Here is a 17743-nt window from a genome sequence, read left to right on the forward strand (position 1 = left end):
TGCAGAAAATGATGAGTTTGGTTTTGGAAGGTGTTACCTTACGGCTGAGGGACTTAGGGTTGCCCTGTAGGCTGGACATCTCCTGGCTTTATGGTATTAGCCCAGTCTCTTCAACTACTGTCACCACTGACCGAGACACATGGTTGGAACTTCTGCATCTAAGAGCCCAATCCCTACTCTTCCGCCTCCAGTGCAGCAGTGCCAAAATGGCTACTGCTGCATCCTGCTTGGGAGGGAGACAGTTGCAGAGGTCTCCACTGGGTAAGGGAACAATTATTTCTTTACCTGGAGGTAAGCCTCTGCAGTGTGTGGGTTTACTCAGCCCTACGATAGCTAAATAGCTGGTGCAGATCTGTATGTACCGCACCACAGGATCAGTACATACCTGACCTGACCCCCCCTCCCCCATCACCTTACCTCCACCAGCGGTGGCATCCAGTTGCTCTGGAGCATGCAGGAAGGCTCTGGCTTTCCTGCTGGCACTTTGCCAGCTGCCAGAGTGACTTTTTGATTGGCGCTAACTGCTTTACAGCAGTCAGCACCAGTGGAAGAGGCAAGCTGACAATGGATGTCCCAGGTCGGGTTGGGCCATAACCCAAGGATACCACCTGCTGCTGCTATCAAGTCATGCTAAAGCAAAATCTTCTCTTTCGAAGTTCAGTGGTGAGAGTGACAAGCCAGCCACCTGGATGAGACTTTTGTGATCCTTTTCTGTTAAACATTTTCTATGCAGTATATTGCTATATGTTGCAAGAGAAGGATGTCTTGATAACCTAGGTTTGTATTGGTGACACTTGGACACTTGTATTGGCTGGACCCCTACTATGTGCCTGTGGTAGTAGACACAGACTCCCACATATGCCAAGGAGGCTTTTAACACAAAGTAGTTGCAATGAGATAATTCAGGCAGTTACTTGCTTTTCCCAGGCTGATAATGCATGTCCTGTGGAAGGGCCTAAGACACAACATCTTGCAGCTGTGCCCACAGCCATGCTGATGTTTCCCCCCTCTCTCTGTGTGTGTAAGACCACACGGCAACGCACATGCACATACTGTACTGAGCTTACTTCCCTGTCGGTTCCTGATACACATAAGAAACAGTGTTTGCCTAGCAGAAAGAGCAGAACTGAGGGTCAAGTGTGGGCTTTTCTCCCCACAAGCAGCCTACAGAAAACACAAGGCTCCTTCCCAAAATCTGGCACTTGAATTCTGACTCGTATGCAAATCTAAAGCATAAAGATCAAGGGGCTCTGTGATTGAGGGTCTTGGGATGTCAAGTCAAGTTGATCAAAAGTGTTTCAATTAGCAGAAGTAGTAGTGCCATTTGCTGGTGAGAATTAGTGAATAGTTCCCCCCCCCCAATTCTCCCCAGGAAATTCCCCCAGACTGTTCTTCATCATTTCCTAGCTGGGCTCTGAAATGCAGTATACCCAGCTAGTACAGTTTGATTTAGTGACAAGAGCTACAAGCAACCACCTGAGGGACCAAACCTGGGTATGTGCATTGAGCATATCAATTATTCTTGAAATTACTATCACAGACTTTAGAGTACTAGTAACAAATTTGTTTTTCCTATTTATATACCACCATCCAAGGATCTAAGGGTGGTATACATGTCTCTTTCATTCCTTTTATTTTCACAACAATCCTGTGAAGTAGGTTGGACTGAGAGATAGTAACTGGTATAAGATCACCCAGTTTAGGGGCTGAAGAGGATTTAAACTCATGCTTTTCTGGTCCAAGTCTAATGTTCTAGCCCAGGCATGTCAAATGCCTGATGCAACCCAGGGAAGCTTTTTTTCTACAGTGCCATTTCTACTGAGGCTCTGAGAGGGAGAGATGGAAGGTGGCTTGAGAAGGTAAGGAACACTATGGGGTAAGGGACAGTCCAAGACAGAAGGTGAAAGAAGAAGATGCTGCCTAGGTGCTGGGAGAACCCAATTATCATGTGGGTGCCCTTTCAGCTGCACCACTTCTGCTGAGGTATCACTTTGCAGAACATCTCTCAACTGCTGAGCTGCCAAATGATGCCTTGGCAGAATCCATGCTGTAGAAAGGGCAGCCCATGTGATAATTGGGTTCTCCCATATCTTCAAATATTATTAAGATTTACATAATTTCTCTTCAGTCATTTGCATCTAATGAGTTCCTCCATGAGAAAAAAAAAATGCTTATTTCTGCTTAATGATGTCATTTCCTGCTACTTCTGACCTATAGCAGGCTTCATGAATGCTATTTGGCCCGCTGTATGAAATGAGTTTGACATCCCTGCTCTAGCCATTTGCCACACTTGCATATCCATTTAGCTAGTTATATACATCTGGCATGAATAAATATAGCTTTGCAATTCCATGTGTACAAATGTTTCATTTTATATGCCAGGGATAAGTCATATGTACATATAATACATGAGAGTTGTGAAAGTGTCTTCAAATACCATAAAAACAATTATATTCAAAAGGTGAACAAATGGAGGGCTTGAAAGCATGCTTTAGCTTAGATAGCATGTAATTCCACCCCCATCCCATCCCAACCCAACCCCCAGTCTGTCAACTACAACCTGATTCCAAAGCGAGAAAGGATGGCCACAAATTGAACAGAGAAATGAAGGCCATGAAGAGAGTGCGGATGACAACACCTCTGGCTTCCTTTGACATCTAGCAGAGGAGTCTGTTGTCACTTAACTGCTATTGATCTGGACAGAGCTGAACGACCTCACAAGAATGCAGGTTGGAAGTGGGAAGGAGGGGTTTAGGCCTGAGATGGGCCAGAAGCCAGGCATGGTGGGGAGGGGAGTGCATTTAAAGTTGAAAGATCCATCTTTTTCATCCATGTCTAAATGGGAAACAGCTGCAGCAGCTCCAGCCAAAGCCCTGCTGAGCTGGGACCAGCATGTGGGGAGAGGGTGTTAGACATAATACCAGGCAAGTGGAAACCTTGACTGGGGCCTCAAAAGCTTTCCTGCCTCAGCCTGCTCTACTTTCTCTGGCACCTGGCAAAGCTTGCCCCACCATGCCTGGCAACTGGTCATACCTCCTACTTTATCACTGGGACTTGCTTGAAGCAAAGGCATAATGAGGCTTATCCTAGGACCTGTCATCAGTGCCAGGTTTCAGCAGGCTTGGATGAGATTAATACTAACAAAGGGAGAAAGTGTCTCTGAGCATGAACAAAGTGTTTTCCCCTCACTATTGAAGAAACAGAGACCACTCCAAATACTTTGTATTTAGAAAGTAGGAATTTCATGCCTTCAAGCTAGGTTGAAGGCAAGCTTGAGCTTCTGTATAGTGTGTGTGTGTGTGTGTGTGTGGAGAGAGAGAGAGTGGGACTGTACCCTGCCTCCTTCATGCCCCATCGTCAGCGGTATCACTAGGGTTTGTGTCACCCATTGTTGGAGGCCAGTGTGTCACCCCCATGATGGACCTCCTCCCATGCAGTAGAAGGAGCAACACCCCAGGCAGTGGGTGTGGTGATACACCACTGCCCCACCCCGATAGTTTATTGGCTATACTATTTAATAGAATATAGATATTTCAATGTGGTTTGTTTCATTGCATTCCACATGAAATTACACATTGAATGATATATAACAAGATGGTATTATTCAAAAATACCAAGATTTAAAAATTTTTGGGTAGTAGTGGTGTCACACCCCCCCCCCCCGTGTGTGTCACCCGGTGCAGCCTACACCTCCACACCCCTTAGCTATGTCACTGCCCATAGTCATTATAGCCTGCCTCATTAATTGGATTGCCAACTCTAATTGAAGCTGTTCCTGGATATTTCTTCTCCCAAAATGATGTAATGTCGAACATTCCCAGAGGCCTGGTAAAAATGCCAGGATAGCTGTCTGTAGTCACCTGGAGTTGACTGCTGATGTCTGGAGACTCCAGGCCAATCCTGAAGGGCTGGGAACACTACTGCTAATGCCTGCCTCGGTCACAGCTGTGACCAGACCTGATATCCACACGTTCCTGCTCTTTGGGGCCTTGTGAATCCGCACATTGCCCAGTGGCATTTCTTTTTGGATTCCATTTCTGCAAATCTTTCCACTGGACTACCTTCCAGAGAAAACAACCTTCTGGTGCTTTCCTCTGGACTACCTTCCCCTGTTTATAAGCTGGTCCCCTTGGTGGTACCAATAACAATGAAAAATAAACAGTCAGATCTGGGCTGAGTGCCTTGGAGAGCAGAAGCTGCAGTAGAAGCTGAGAGGGGAAGGCAACAGTGAAAGTGGATTTCGTGTTTATTTGTTTGTTTTTCCCCCCAGAACTCTTTTCCCATAATACTATTCTGGGGCTTTAAGTACAGTTATGACTGAGGGTGACACATCTTGCCAGAGCTCCACAATATTTTGTTGGTCTGTGTTGGTGGTGCTCCCTACCTGTTTGTTCCTGCTCACTTTCACTACTGGCAGAAGAACTTATGGGTTGACTAGGAAAACTGGAGATGGGTGGGAATGACCTTCAGAGCTGAGAAAGAACCAGAAGGGAAAGATAACTTTTGCAGCAAGGAGCTGCTTTTGGGGCATGTGTTAGCTGGTGGTGGGGGGGGGGGGGTTCAGTGGAAAAATAGTGCAGGGGAAAAATGTTAATCCCGCCCTCCCTTGTGCTCAGCTAGATTGGGCCTCTAGAAGCCTCCCCTTGACATAGAAGGAGCATTTCTCATTTTCTTCCAACAATAAGCCTGTCAATTCATGATAGGTTTAAAGTAATGTTTAGGCTGATGCTCAGGTGGGTCAGTATCCCTACCTCTGTCTATAGCATGATGTTGATGGAGAGGAGAAGGTGCATGGGCACAGGACAAAAGCTGGCACTGTACCCAGTGTGGAACACCTGGTGTCACACAGGGGAGCAGCACAAGTCCTTGCACATTTATTATGTTCTATGGTTTTGTGTGTGCTACCTGAAGCTTTGAATCCTGGATCTGGCACAGAACCAGGATTCCTGAGAATCAGTTTTCAATTAAACAAAAGTTTCTAGCCTCCATGATTGCAAATGAAAGTTAAACAACATGCTGAGGTGTGGTGGGGTGTGTGTCTGCAGGAACAACTTCTGAATGCTTGGAAACAAGATAATTTCCTCCCCTGGCCTTGCTCTTCTGCCATGTGGCTGTTACCAACATGCATTCCATCTTCTTCTTCCCCCAACTATTGAAAAAAGATCTAAGTTCTGCAACTGAAATTTGAAATCAACATAAACAACCATGCAAATAAAATAACTATGTAAATTTGTCTGAGGTACTAAGGTTATCACAAATGTAGAATTTGAATACCCTTGGCCATGGCTTCAGTCTGAAGGTATGGTCTGAGGACATGTGCTGGAGCCATGTTGGTGAAGCTAAGCAGGTCCAAGTCTGGACTGTATTGTGGGTGGGTGACCCCCTAGGAACCCCATGTATGCTTCCCTGAGTTTCAGCATACAACGGAAGTGGAACATATATGTAATTAAACAAGAATGTGAGTGTTTGGGCACAAACCGCATACAGTGCACATTCCAGTTCATTGCAGCTGAACTTCCAGCAGGGAGCCTGGTTCAAACCCCATCTGTTATGCCCCCAGACACAATGTCTTCACCCCTGGCATCTCAGCTGCAAATGTCACTCAGCTCAGCCATGTCAAGGACCTTAATATTCTGGTGGTACAAAGAACCTGAAGGTTAACTGGGTGAGCTACTGATATACCATATGCCTCAAATTTCTGAGAAATTGCATGTGTACCAGAAGGACCTGCTTCCAGTTCTGGATTGTGTGACAAGATGATAATTAGTATCTCTTAAAATGTGCAGATTTGAGACTCCTGCCCCACTAAGCAGCTAAGGGCCAAGTTATGTTACCCTAAACCCATAACGTGGCCGTGTGTTTGTTTTTTTCTTTAAAAAAAAAGTGTGTCCACAAAAGGAAGCAAAGCCATGGCATGTGGGGCAGTGGGGTTCTTTAGGATTTTACACCTGCTACTGCAGTGCCACTCTCAATTGCCCTTTCTGTTCACTGTTTTAAAGACAGAGAAAAACTTCTATTGAAAGTCAATTAAGGGAACAGTATTTACACACTCAGGGGAACATGGAACTTGCCCCTAAGTAGTTGGTATACATCTGGTTTTAGGGAACAGGGCTTCCCAGCCACAGCATACGAGACAGATTTGAGTCTCAGTTGAAGCTTATGATCACCCAACCAGGACTATAGGCAGTGTAGACAGGAAGTGGGAACAAGGAGCACCAATGCCAGATATTGGTAGCACAAGCATTATACACATGTGGTCAGAATAACTTGGCTGGGATTGGAGTGCTGCAACCTGGGAGATAACTCATGTACATTTCAGGGAGAAGGACCTGGTGGACCAGAGAGATCCACCTCAGATGCTCCCTGTTTTTAAGAATTGTTACCAGATACCTGCTTTCTTTGCCTATTGTTTGACACTTGAAAATGTTGAATAATTATGAAGGGAGGTGGCAGACCGTATAATGCAGGAAACCTACAAGAGGACGTAATGAGTTTCTGTGAACTCAGCACACACAGATGTGTTATGCTCCCTGGGGGATTGCTCTCTGTGAAATGGTCAGGTTAAGGTGCAGGTTTTGACTGCAGTCACCCATACAGAACACTGCAAAATGTTCCCATATGCTTTGGGGGCAGTTATCTGGCAGAGGAAATAATCCCTCCTGATCTCAATGAGACTTCTATGCAATATGTTCTGTGTAATCTATTTCTATGAAATATGTAATAGAAGAACAAAACAAAAGCCAGTTCAGCTGACAATGTTCATTCTTGCCCTGAGCCTGGGGGCAGGAAGATCAAAGATCAAAAGGAGGGAGTAGGCCTATATCTGGGCTTGCTGGGAGTCAAACCTGTGAAGCAACAAAACAAAAACAAAACAACCTTGCAAAATGTAAAGGGTTGCCTCAATTATCCTCAGTGCCAGCAATTAATGTGCAGCATACTGTGATGCTTGCACTGATTGTGATGTGTCAGGTGGAATGGGAGGTTGAGACTTATGAGGCTGCCTTGAACTGAGTCAGACCGCAGGTCCGTCTGGCTTGGTCTGCATGACTGGCAGTGGCTGTTCAGGGTTTTAGCTGGGGCTCTTCCCAAACTGAACTGGGATCCTTTGCATGCCAAGCATGAGCTCTGCCACTATAAATCACCCCCTCCCCCATTTTCAGGCACATAGTTTCCTGGCCCAAAGGAAAGGTGTTGGGAGTAGGGTTGCCATCTTTTTTTAACTGGCCCTGCTCCTGTGCGTCAGCAGCCTGATGTGCACAAAGTTAGCAGGTGAAGGTTTTCCTAGCTTGGAAATGAAGTGAAGGGGAAAGCTTCAATGGCTCATTTCTGTCCACTTGGCAGCAGTTTATAGGGCCAGTCAGAAAGGGAGGCAGTAATATGGAGGGTTCTTGTGAGAAAATCTTACTCTGCACCTCTCTGGGACTCTTTAAGTCCGAGAATCACATTTCTAATGTGGTTGAGATCCTTCAGGAACTCTTCACAGACAGATTTAGACTTCACGGCCTCAGTTACTTTCTATTTACAAATGTGGCTACTTCAGTGATAGGTGTTCCTTTCCAGGGCACTGAACAATGACAGCAATATATCCGGTTTCCTGCTGAGAGCACAACATCCAGAAAAGTAATGTGCCTTTTCTGTGAGAGCAGCAGTCTTATGATTGACATGTACTTGCAGAACTCCTTCTTCATTTGACTTTTCCAACAGACTAGATGGCAGCAGGTAGACACACAATGTTTTTTATTCTTTCATGGGCACATGAGTTTTCACTTTCTACTGTCTGGGTCATTCAGAGCAACATTTTTGTCTGTGTATGTATGTGACCTACTGTGGAAGATTGCATAAGGAGAGGCATCTAGTCAGCCACACATTTCATGATCTGAGTTTGTGTATCTCTTTCTGGTTGTGTGAAAGCCTGTGTCATTTAAAGAGGAACCAACTTTCCAATAACTGGTGTGGACAGCCATCTGGTGCTGTTCCTCTGTTTGGTCACTGCCCTAGCCCTTCATTCTTAGAACTCTTTTTGCTCATATGGTGAACTTGCATCCTTCTATCCATTCACTTTGGGGCTAATTCACATAATACGGAACAAATTGAACTTGCTGCTTATCCATTGTGTAGTTTCCCAAGGAATGTTTGTAATTTGTGATGGAGAAACAGCTCTGCAAGTACATTAACAGGGTACACATGCATCTCCCATTCAGGCACTATAGGAATTTTGCTGGGAGATGTAAGAATAGCATACTTGTTTTGATGCAGATTGTATGATGAAATGGTTTTTAGACATTCTGCTAATTTCTTTCAGCATAAGTTAAGCTTCACAACTGCAGAATCCAGCTGCCTCACAATCCCCTTGATGGACTTGACTTTTTCCAGCATACCACATCAGATATCCTGGGGCACACATGGATGAAACTCAGTGTTTATTAATACAAGCATAGAAATCTGACCAAATTTTTTTGGAGCTTTTAAGTGTGAATGGTAACTATGTCAAGAGTTGTGCAAGGATGAGGATAAAACTGAACTGAAATGTCATGGAGTAAGTGCTGGGTGGGCTGGATATTCCTAGATGTCATCTCTTTGTTCTCATTCAAGACTACAAGGGCTGCAGTCCTATACACACTTTCCTGGGAGTAAGCCCCACTGAACACAACAGGACTTACTTTTCAGTAGATGTGTAGGAATGTGTTCAAGGTAATTCAATTAATATCATAATATGTCCCAGTCTTCATCTGGATTATTGATCTCCACATTTCACGTTGTCAGTTTCATGACATCAGCAAATTCCATCCACACATTCCTGCTTCTGTTGCCAAGGCTGCTATTGGATATTGAATGAAATGTGCCTCCTGTGACTCAAGGAACTCCAACAGTTACTATTCCGTGCTCCTAGCCCAACTTTTGTCTGTCTCTTAGTGCTGTTGTTGACTCTGCAAACTAACTAGGCATAAACTATTCATTAAAAAAAACAAAACACAGCTTAAAACAGCAGAACCTGAGTTTTTGAGTCAATTTCAGGAGAGTCCCCATTCATTTCAATATTTTATTTTAATATATTAGACTTGATGCCACAATGGTAAGTGACTGCATTTGGGAAAATGTTACAGACCTGTACTTTTAACAAGCTACTATGTATATTCTTTTAACAATGATTAGTAAATGGGACTTACGCCTGGGTAAGTGTAGGTAGGATTGCAGCCTAGGATTGTTAAAAAATTTTCTGCTTGATGATGTCACTTCCGATCATGACATCACTTCTGGTGGGTTCAGACAGATTCTCATTCTAAAAAGTGGGTCCCGGTGCTAAATGTGTCAGAACCACTGTTTTAAATGATTCTGTGGAATTTTCTTTTAAAATTTTAATTATGCATCTTTAGGCTATTTATTTTAGCTTGCAGGACATTCAAAGGGTCCTAATTAAGAGACCTTGCAACCCTATACTTACTTAGCACCGACGCTGAGCCCTAGCACCGGTGCTGGATACCGTAAACGTGCCATAAAGCACATTTGTGGCACCCGGAGAGAAAGGAGTGGTGGTGCTGGGCCTGTTGCCAATCAGGCGCCTGGCCCAGCATCAGCAGGAGGAGGGTGCACCACCGCTGGGGGGGGGGGAGTGAGACCACCGGGCATCCATCCGTAAGGCCTCTGGGGGGCAGGGGAGGAACTGGGGTAGGAGGGGGGTGGGACCAATGAAGCCCTGCTCTGCCAGATCCTGAACTCCATGTCGGGCCAGAAGGCCCAATACAGAGGCTCTTGTGTCTGCACCAGCAAAATAGCTGGTGCAGATGCAAGGAGACCCATGGCCAGGGCCAGGGCTTCTCCTGAGGAGGAAGTCCCCTTCCCCTGAGGAGACTCCCAGCGGCTTCCCAGCATCTGCTGGACTGTAAGCCAGCTGAGAGCCAGGATGGTGTAGTGAACCTGGAAGATCCAGGTTCAAATCCCCACTCAGCTGTGAAGCTTCCTGGGTAATCTTGGACCAGTCACTATCTCTCAGCCTAACCTATCTCATAGGGTTGTTGTGAGTTCAAAAGGAGGGAATTAATGTAAGTACAGCACTCTGAGCTCCTTGGAGGAAGGACAATGTAAAAATTTGAAAATCAGTTTCAATATGGTGCCAATTCTGAAACATCATCAGCTTCCTGTTGGTTCTCTACCCAATTCAAAGGGTTTTTCTTGACCTTTAATGCCCTAAGCAGACTTGGAGGACCTGGTATGATGTATCTGTTTAAGATCTTCTCTGAAGATCCAGCTTCAAGTCCCTCTGCCATCTGACCACTGGTGGGAGGGCCTGAAATTTGTTTTCAAGAGGAAATACATTCTCATTCACTGCTGGGTGCAAGGAAAAACAGTTGTTTCAGGAGGTATCTGCTGCCCTCTGAGTGTTTGGTCTAACTAGGGGATCCTTGTTTTGCTGGTTTTAGTGTTGCTTTTAGTTGCTGCATTTTGGTTTTTTTTATGTTAAACAAGGTGGTTGATTGGTTGGTCAATCTGTCTGTTTTCAGACAGACACTCTCTTATTTTTCCCTTGCACTTTACTAGCAGACACAAACAAGTGGCCGTGTGCATGCTTGTGGTAGACTTACACAGAGGTTACACAAGCTAAGTCACAGTAAAGCCAGGGAGTCTGACACCTAGCTCACAAACTAAAACCTGGCCTCAGTGACTTCACCAGTGCTGACGTATGACTTGCATACCTTTCTTAAGAAGCTATTCTCACATGGTTCTTTGGTTTTGGGAATGGGTTTCTATGGCCAGGACTTGAATGCATTCTGCAATTTCTTGCAAGATGGAATCAGAATGTAGGAGTCAAATGTACCCAAATCCAATTAGTTTTTTTTAATTGCATATTTACATTATACTGTATGTATTTTAAAGCTGATTGTTAGCCTCTTCAAATGGAGAGGCAGGATGAAAATAATTTAAACAAATATACATATTTCACAGCACTATTATCGACACACTTTCAAATTTAGATGTCGGGTGAAGAATTTAGTTATGGTCAGGCTCAGCCCAAGCTGTTTTGGTGCCAGGTTGCTGTGGCTGTTCTGCTTCTCCTCTGTGCCTCTCTCTTAACGGTTTTTTTTTTTTTTTTTTGCCCCTTGTCATGCTTACTACACTGCATCCAGGGCCCCTTCATGGCTTTCATCCCCCCTGACCTCTCCCCCATCCCTTAATGGGTGTTGTCTGCTTTGCCTGGTGTCCAACACTGTAATGTTGACCTGCGGAGCCTGAGATGGTCACTCTGATTTGCCATTCCCAAGGGACACCTCTGTTGGTAAAGCAATCATTCATTTGCTAGGGTCCCAGGGCATGATCTGAGGACACATGATACAGCCCCCTTGCTGAAGCTAATCCAGTCTAGGTTCCGTCAGTGCCTAAATGAGTGACCACCTGAGAATCTCATGTAAACCACCTGGAGGTCCATGACAGAAGAAAGGTGGTAAATAAATGTCATAAATAAAGACTGCATCATGAATCGAAAGTCAGCCTGGATGCAAACAGCACAGATTCTTTCTATGCAGGGTTCTGCTTGCCTTTGTGTGCTGTAAAACCTTTGCATGTTGTTGGCACAAAAATGTACATGATAAATGATGGTAGTAGCAGCAATATGCACTCAGCTCTCATTTTGGTCTTAAGAATCATCAGTCCAAAGAAGTGCTGCTGCTATTGGCGAGGAACAGAACATGGGGTAAAGGGAGTGGTGGCACCCTGTAGTATAGCATGCTGGGCTTTGGAAGGGCTAAGGTCTTACTTAGAGGGTCTTGGAGGTCAGAAGTCCCTGCTCTGAAGAAAGATGGTGTGATCTGAGTCTCTTCCCCTCTGAGAGCCTTGGCAAAGGATGAGTGGGAACCTTGTGTGCAGAGTGGCAGCCTGAACATTCTTGAAAGTCCCTGGCCCCGGCTCTCTCTTCATTCCTATGGAAGGCAGCCAGGCAGCCAGATGTGAGTTGCTTGCCTGCAGCAAAGACTGGGCCTGGCTCATACCAGTTCCACTACTCAGACCTGAGCACCAAGGAGGAGAAAGGAGCCTTTCTCCTGTCATTGGCCCACTGGCACGGGCATTTCTGCAGGCAGAGAAAATGAAACTACGTAAAGCTGCAAGTTTTTAAATTTTATAAGCAGAAATGAAGCACAATACAGTGCCTTTATTAGGACCATCCAAGATTCATGCCCTACAAGCTTTCAGGTTTCACAGAACTCTTTCTTAGGCATGACATTAAACAAAACTCATCTTGCAGGAGGAAGAGTTCTGTGAAAGCTTGCAGGGTATGAATCTTGCTTGGTCCTAATAAAGCTATTGTGCTTTTTTGTTCCCACTTCATTTTTTTCCTAATGGACTTAGGGCCCAATCCTATCCAACTTTCCAGTGCCGCAGCTGCACTGCAGCCCCGAGGAAGGGGAACAAATATTCCCTTATCTGGAGGACTCCATGATTGCCCTCTTACTAAAGGATACAACACATGCCCCCAGTGGCACTGCAGTACCAGCACTGGAAAACTGGATAGGATTTGGCCCCAAAGTGTCTTTTCTGGTGGTTTGCTGCCTTGCCATTCTGGCACTCTGGTATTTCTGGATATACTGTACTTGTCCTCATGCTTATTGCAAGGCAAAGCAGGGACTATTTTCATGGCCAAAATATGGAAGAGTAGGGCCAGACAAGCTGAGTGATTAACATGAGGTCACATTGTGAGTAGGTGGCAGAGATCAAGGAGCCAAGCTCCCTCTTGAAACTCAGACATGCCTGAGTCATCTAATATAATCAAACTCCTCATAAAGCGGTAAAAAAGAAGCTGACTTTTTATGTATCCAATCCCACCCAAGATCAGGGCAGTGTTCCCCATTCCACACCCATTGTTTGGGTGGATAGGACATTCTCCTGGTGAGAGGATCTATAGTCAGTTCTCTTTATATGCGAATTTGCTATCTGGGAATTTGCTTATCTGCAAGGGGCAGAATTGTCAGCTACTCCTGAGACTGTGGTTATCCACAAATACTGTGCTAATGCACTCAGAGTGGGTGGGTGGCTCTTTGAGCAGGCAGGTGGGGTGAGGTTTCGAGAGTAAGAGGACAGTGACCTCCTCATGAGCAGAAGGCAGCACTGGTGCTGTGCAGGGGGAAGGGGCATCTATACAGTATGCAGCTGATGGGGGAGAGGGTTGCAGTAATCATGTCTGGCCAATTATACTCCTTGTTTTTAGAAATTGTCTGGATTTGGTCAATTTTCCGCATCAAATGGTCATTGGTATTGGCCCATGGAGATTGTCAGACACATCTGTGTCTGCTTCCAGACTTGCCCCACCATCTCGGGCACCATCTGAGGAATTCCAGCTGAACCTTCACAACCCTGGTGATGATGAGAGGCCGATGATGATAGGTCTCTGGAAGGCTGCCTGAGAGCTGCTCTGGGGCTAGGGCAAGCCCAGGGAAGGTGCCAAGAGACAGGTGGAGGAGGGTGAGGGGTTCAACTCCCTTCCCACTGCTGTACTCCCAAGGCCTTGTTGTTGGGCCAGCAACCTTCAATGAGTCGAGGGATAGCCAGCATGAAGAAATCATCAACACCACGACCTTCAACACATCAGGGGATATCCAGCACAGAGGAGGAAGCATTAAATGCCGGAGATGTTGATGAGCCCTTACTTTCATCCAGCACCATAGACTTCAAGTTAAGATTCAGATTCATAAAGTTCATAGAATATATGGTGATCCCCTGGAACCTAACCCCATTTTTCCCATAGAGTCAATAATTCAGTATCTGCTAATTCAGTATCCACTAGGTTTTCCAGGAACCTAACCTAACAGATAATGAGAACTGACTGTATGTAGAACAGGAAGCTCAAACCAGTGGCGGACCTGTCCTCATGTCGCCCTTGGGCAAAGGTCCATGATTGCCCCCCCCCCCCACTTACCTGGATCACCACAAAGCCTCACGCAGCACTGAGGAAGCATTCTGAAGCTTCCCCACAATCTTAAACTGTGCTTCCGGCAAACCAGAAGCACAGGTTTCAACCACGTTGGGAGCCTCAAAAGGCTTCCTAAGCAGTCCTAGAGTTGTGCGAGGCTCTACACTCGGGACATGTGCCCCATTCTATCTCTGGTAGGTCCACAAACTTGTTTCATACAAATGGCAGAGGTTAGCTTTTGAGCTGCCTCCTGAGGGCCAGAAGTGACATCATTAAGCAGAAATAAGCATTTTGTTCTCACACAGAAGAGACTCATCAGCTACAAATGACAGAAGAGAAAATGTGCAAATCTTGTTCATAATTTCAAGAAACGAGAGAGCCCAATTATCACACTGGGAGAGCCCAATTACAATGGAGGGGGTAGATAAATTGTTTCCGGGGACTGCATTCAGCCTGTGGGCCTTATGTTTGCCACCCCTGTTCTAAAGTTTTAGCTACTGGCTTGCTTATTTCTTCTCACATGACCCATATGCTGTGGCATGAGTTCAAGTGTTCAGGTGTGTGAAAAATTTAATTTTAAATTTTTGTTATCCACCTTCTTTTTGAAAATTGTTGTTACCAGAATTTAACTCATGACCCAGGGTAGTAAGGCATGCCACCAGTTTAGCTGGCAACATTATGTTTCCCTGTTCTCCCCATTTCACAACAATTTCCTAATTACCCATAATGATCTGTGAACTTTTAGAAATGACAACCTCACATTATTGAACTTGAAGTGAATTGCCACAGATTACCCTAATTTCTGGAATGCTTTGTGATATCCAAAGTTCAGCAGCCTGTCATATTACATCCCCTCTCCCCCTTCGCAGTTAGCACTTTGTTCAGATGAACTTAATATTCGTTATGAATCAGTATAACAAATATTCACCTAGACTGTTGAAAAATTCAGAAACGGATGTGCAGCCCATTCCTAAGCAAGCTACTCATAAGTAGGTTCCACCGTTTTCAGTTGGACTTATTCCCATGTAAATGTGCACTGTATTGCAGTCTTAGGGCCCAATCCTATGCAGGCCTTCTCAAAGTAACACCTGTGGAATTCTATGGTGCTTACTCCCAGGGATGTGCGCAAAGGACTGCAGACTGATGGCCCAATCCTATGCATGTCTACTCAGAAGTAAGTCCCATTGGAGTCAATGGGGCTTACTCCCAGGAAAGCATAGATAGGATTGGCCTGTTAGACTGCCATCCTATCCACACTTACCTGGGAGTAAGCCCCATTGACTACAATGCGATTTACTTCTGAGTAGACCTGCATAGGATTGGGCTCTTAAACCGCAGTCCAAAGGACAGTTACTCGGGAGCAAGCTCCATGAAGGGCACAGGGAATTCCGTTCGGGGCAAGCCTGCCTGGGATGGCGTCCTGTGACCTCCCTTTGCGCCTCCCCGACCCCGGTGCAGCTCCTAGCCGGCCTCAGGGCCGCTGGAAAGAGCAGACGTTGCTCTCTCTGGGCTGCTGCCTCTGCATGGGGGGGGGGGGATGGAAACTTTTTCTCTCCGCGGGGAATTTGGATGTTCAGGAAACAGCCACTTTTTTGGTCACGTCTGGAGACTTTGCTGATCACGTGTGGGAAAAGGCAGGGCGGCCTGGCTGGTGGCTGCGGGTGACGGTGCGAGCCGAGCAAGCCCACTTCCCGGGCCTCGGCCATGCCTCGCCCGCGACCACGCTTGCCCCTCCAGCGGCCTTGATCGCCCTGCCCCAAGTAAGTCTCCCTGCCGGACTGAACTGCCCGCCCCACGCTGGCCCCGGCAGAGAAGCTGCCCAAAGCCCCCCGCGCCTCCCTGTAGGCGTCCAGATGTGCGCAAAGGGGGGCAACTTCTGGGGGTCGCCTTTGGACCCCACTGAGAAGGGGGAGACGGAGAGGAGCCCGCTTCGTGCGCCCCCCGTCCCCGGCTGCGCGCACACTCGCCCCCCGCGTCCAACTCGCGAAGGCGGTGGGGGGAAGTGGGGAGAGACCCGGAGCAGCGCGGGAGCGGCGAGGGAGGGAAGGAGGGAGGGAGCGTGGGAGCCGAGCCGAGCCAGGCCAGGCGGGCTGGGTGCGGACCCCGCCCCCGGGCAGCGGGGTCGCCCCGCCCCGCTCCGCTCTCGCTCCGAAAAGTTTCCCAGGGTCCGGGAGCAAGGAGAAGGAGGCGCCGCCGCGCTCTCGGTATCTTGGCGTCTGGCTGGAGCTCCAGCGCGGCCCTTTTCATGGATCTATAGGGTGGCAGCGGCAGTAGCAGGACCGGGGGCATGGGCTGGGGGTCCCGGCTCGGGGGCCCGTGGCGGGCATGGCTGGGCATCGTGCTGCTGGGGCGGCTGGCACTGGGCGCAGGTAAGGCACCGGGGGCGGCGGCTGCAGCGGGGGGGACGGGACGGGACGTGCGGGCTTTCAGGAAGCCCCCGGGTGCGCCGCAGGGCTGGCCCGGCCTCCTCGTTCCTCTTTCGCAAACTTCAGCAAAACTTCGCCCGAGCCCTTCCTCGGCTCTCCGGGGCGTCCGGAGATTCCCAGCCCGGGGCGGGGGGGCGCTGGAAGCCCTTTCTCTTGTTCCGCGCTCGTTCTCTGCTCCCCCCCCCCGGGAGGGGAGGCAAAAGGGTGACTGCACCGCAGTCCGGCCACAAAGACAATAAATGATCATTGTTTAGTTCTCCGTGGAGGGGAGGAGGCGCCGATGAGAGCGGACCCGAGTGCCGGGGGGGGGGGTCAGCTGTGATTCCCCGGCACTGATTTGAGCTGCAGGGGAAACAATCTTGCGCTTTTTATTTACTTGGAGCAAACTTTCTTCGCCAGCCAGTTCCAGCTCCCCAGCTCGTGGCTGCTGGAAAACCTGGACGCTGGATCGCGGAGTGGGCTTCTCCCCCTTTCGGTCTCTCTCTTCTCAGCCAGGCTGGAAAAAGCTCGTATTTCCATTTTGTCCTGCCCCCGTTGTGGTTTCGTGAGCGTGTGTATGGCGGGGTTTGCTGGTGTGTGTGTGTCTGCACACACGAGTACAGTACAGAGGATAAAGGAGGGAATGGGCATTTGGCAAACTGTGCATTCAGAGCATCATGTACTTGTGCAAGTGCTATGCATATTGCGAGCATCGTGCACACACGTCCATGCGCACCTTTTAGTGTTTAGGAGGAAAGTGCTTCTCTGTGCTCAAGGCATGCTCGTGTGTGGTTATGTAGTAGCTTGGTTGGTCATTGACTGCATTCTGGAGGTGTGTATGTGGATACCGGTTTGATTGTGTAACAGGCTTGTGTGTGGTTGAGTTATTGTGTGTCTAGTTGTGTTGGAGACTGTGATGGATAGAGGGTGCTGCACACAGGCCCTTTTTTCTTTTGAGAGTGTCACGAAATGGCTTCCTTGCAAGAGCAACACTTGAGTTGTCATTGAATTTGGTAGTGCTTTTGTTGTGGCACATTGTATGTGTGGGATAGCAAGAAAGGGGTGTTGATTATCTGGACAGATGTAGCAGCAGCTGTCAGCCCTCTGCCCCCCTCCTTCACATTCTGTTGGATGTACAAAGTTTTATTGTTGTTGTGACTCCAAAGAAATTGCCTATTAATGCCCGTGCTGTAGCCCAAGCATGACTGCTTCAGATCCAAAGGAATACAATTTCTGGCTGGTCTGGAAGTTGCAGATCCCTGGCTTTGGAACTGGAAATGTGTCTTGGAGCCCTGCTAGGGAGTGCACAGCTCAACAACTGGGCCAGCCAGTTCCCAGGCTTCTGGGGAGTCAGAGAGGCTCATCTGCTATGAATGCCGCTTCCCCCCTCCCAGCTTGCTTTTTCCCATTTGTGGTGCTGGGAATAAACTATGATGCAAAC

The 17743-nt window shown here is 47.4% G+C and overlaps 1 protein-coding gene across 2 annotated transcripts in view; it reads left to right on the forward strand.

Annotated features, from left to right (window-relative positions):
- Window positions 1-16071: 16071 nt before the first annotated feature.
- The window catches only part of NOTCH3 (notch receptor 3), a 67066-nt gene continuing 65394 nt past the window's right edge, over window positions 16072-17743 (forward strand). For both annotated transcript variants that reach the window (XM_066613334.1, XM_066613335.1), the window contains exon 1: window positions 16072-16266. In XM_066613334.1, coding sequence (XP_066469431.1) covers window positions 16185-16266 — 82 coding nt within the window. In that variant the 5' untranslated portion in view covers window positions 16072-16184. The remainder of the gene's footprint in view (window positions 16267-17743) is intronic.

Source organism: Tiliqua scincoides, chromosome 2 (assembly GCF_035046505.1).
Source record: "Tiliqua scincoides isolate rTilSci1 chromosome 2, rTilSci1.hap2, whole genome shotgun sequence".
Classification (NCBI taxonomy): domain Eukaryota; kingdom Metazoa; phylum Chordata; class Lepidosauria; order Squamata; family Scincidae; genus Tiliqua; species Tiliqua scincoides.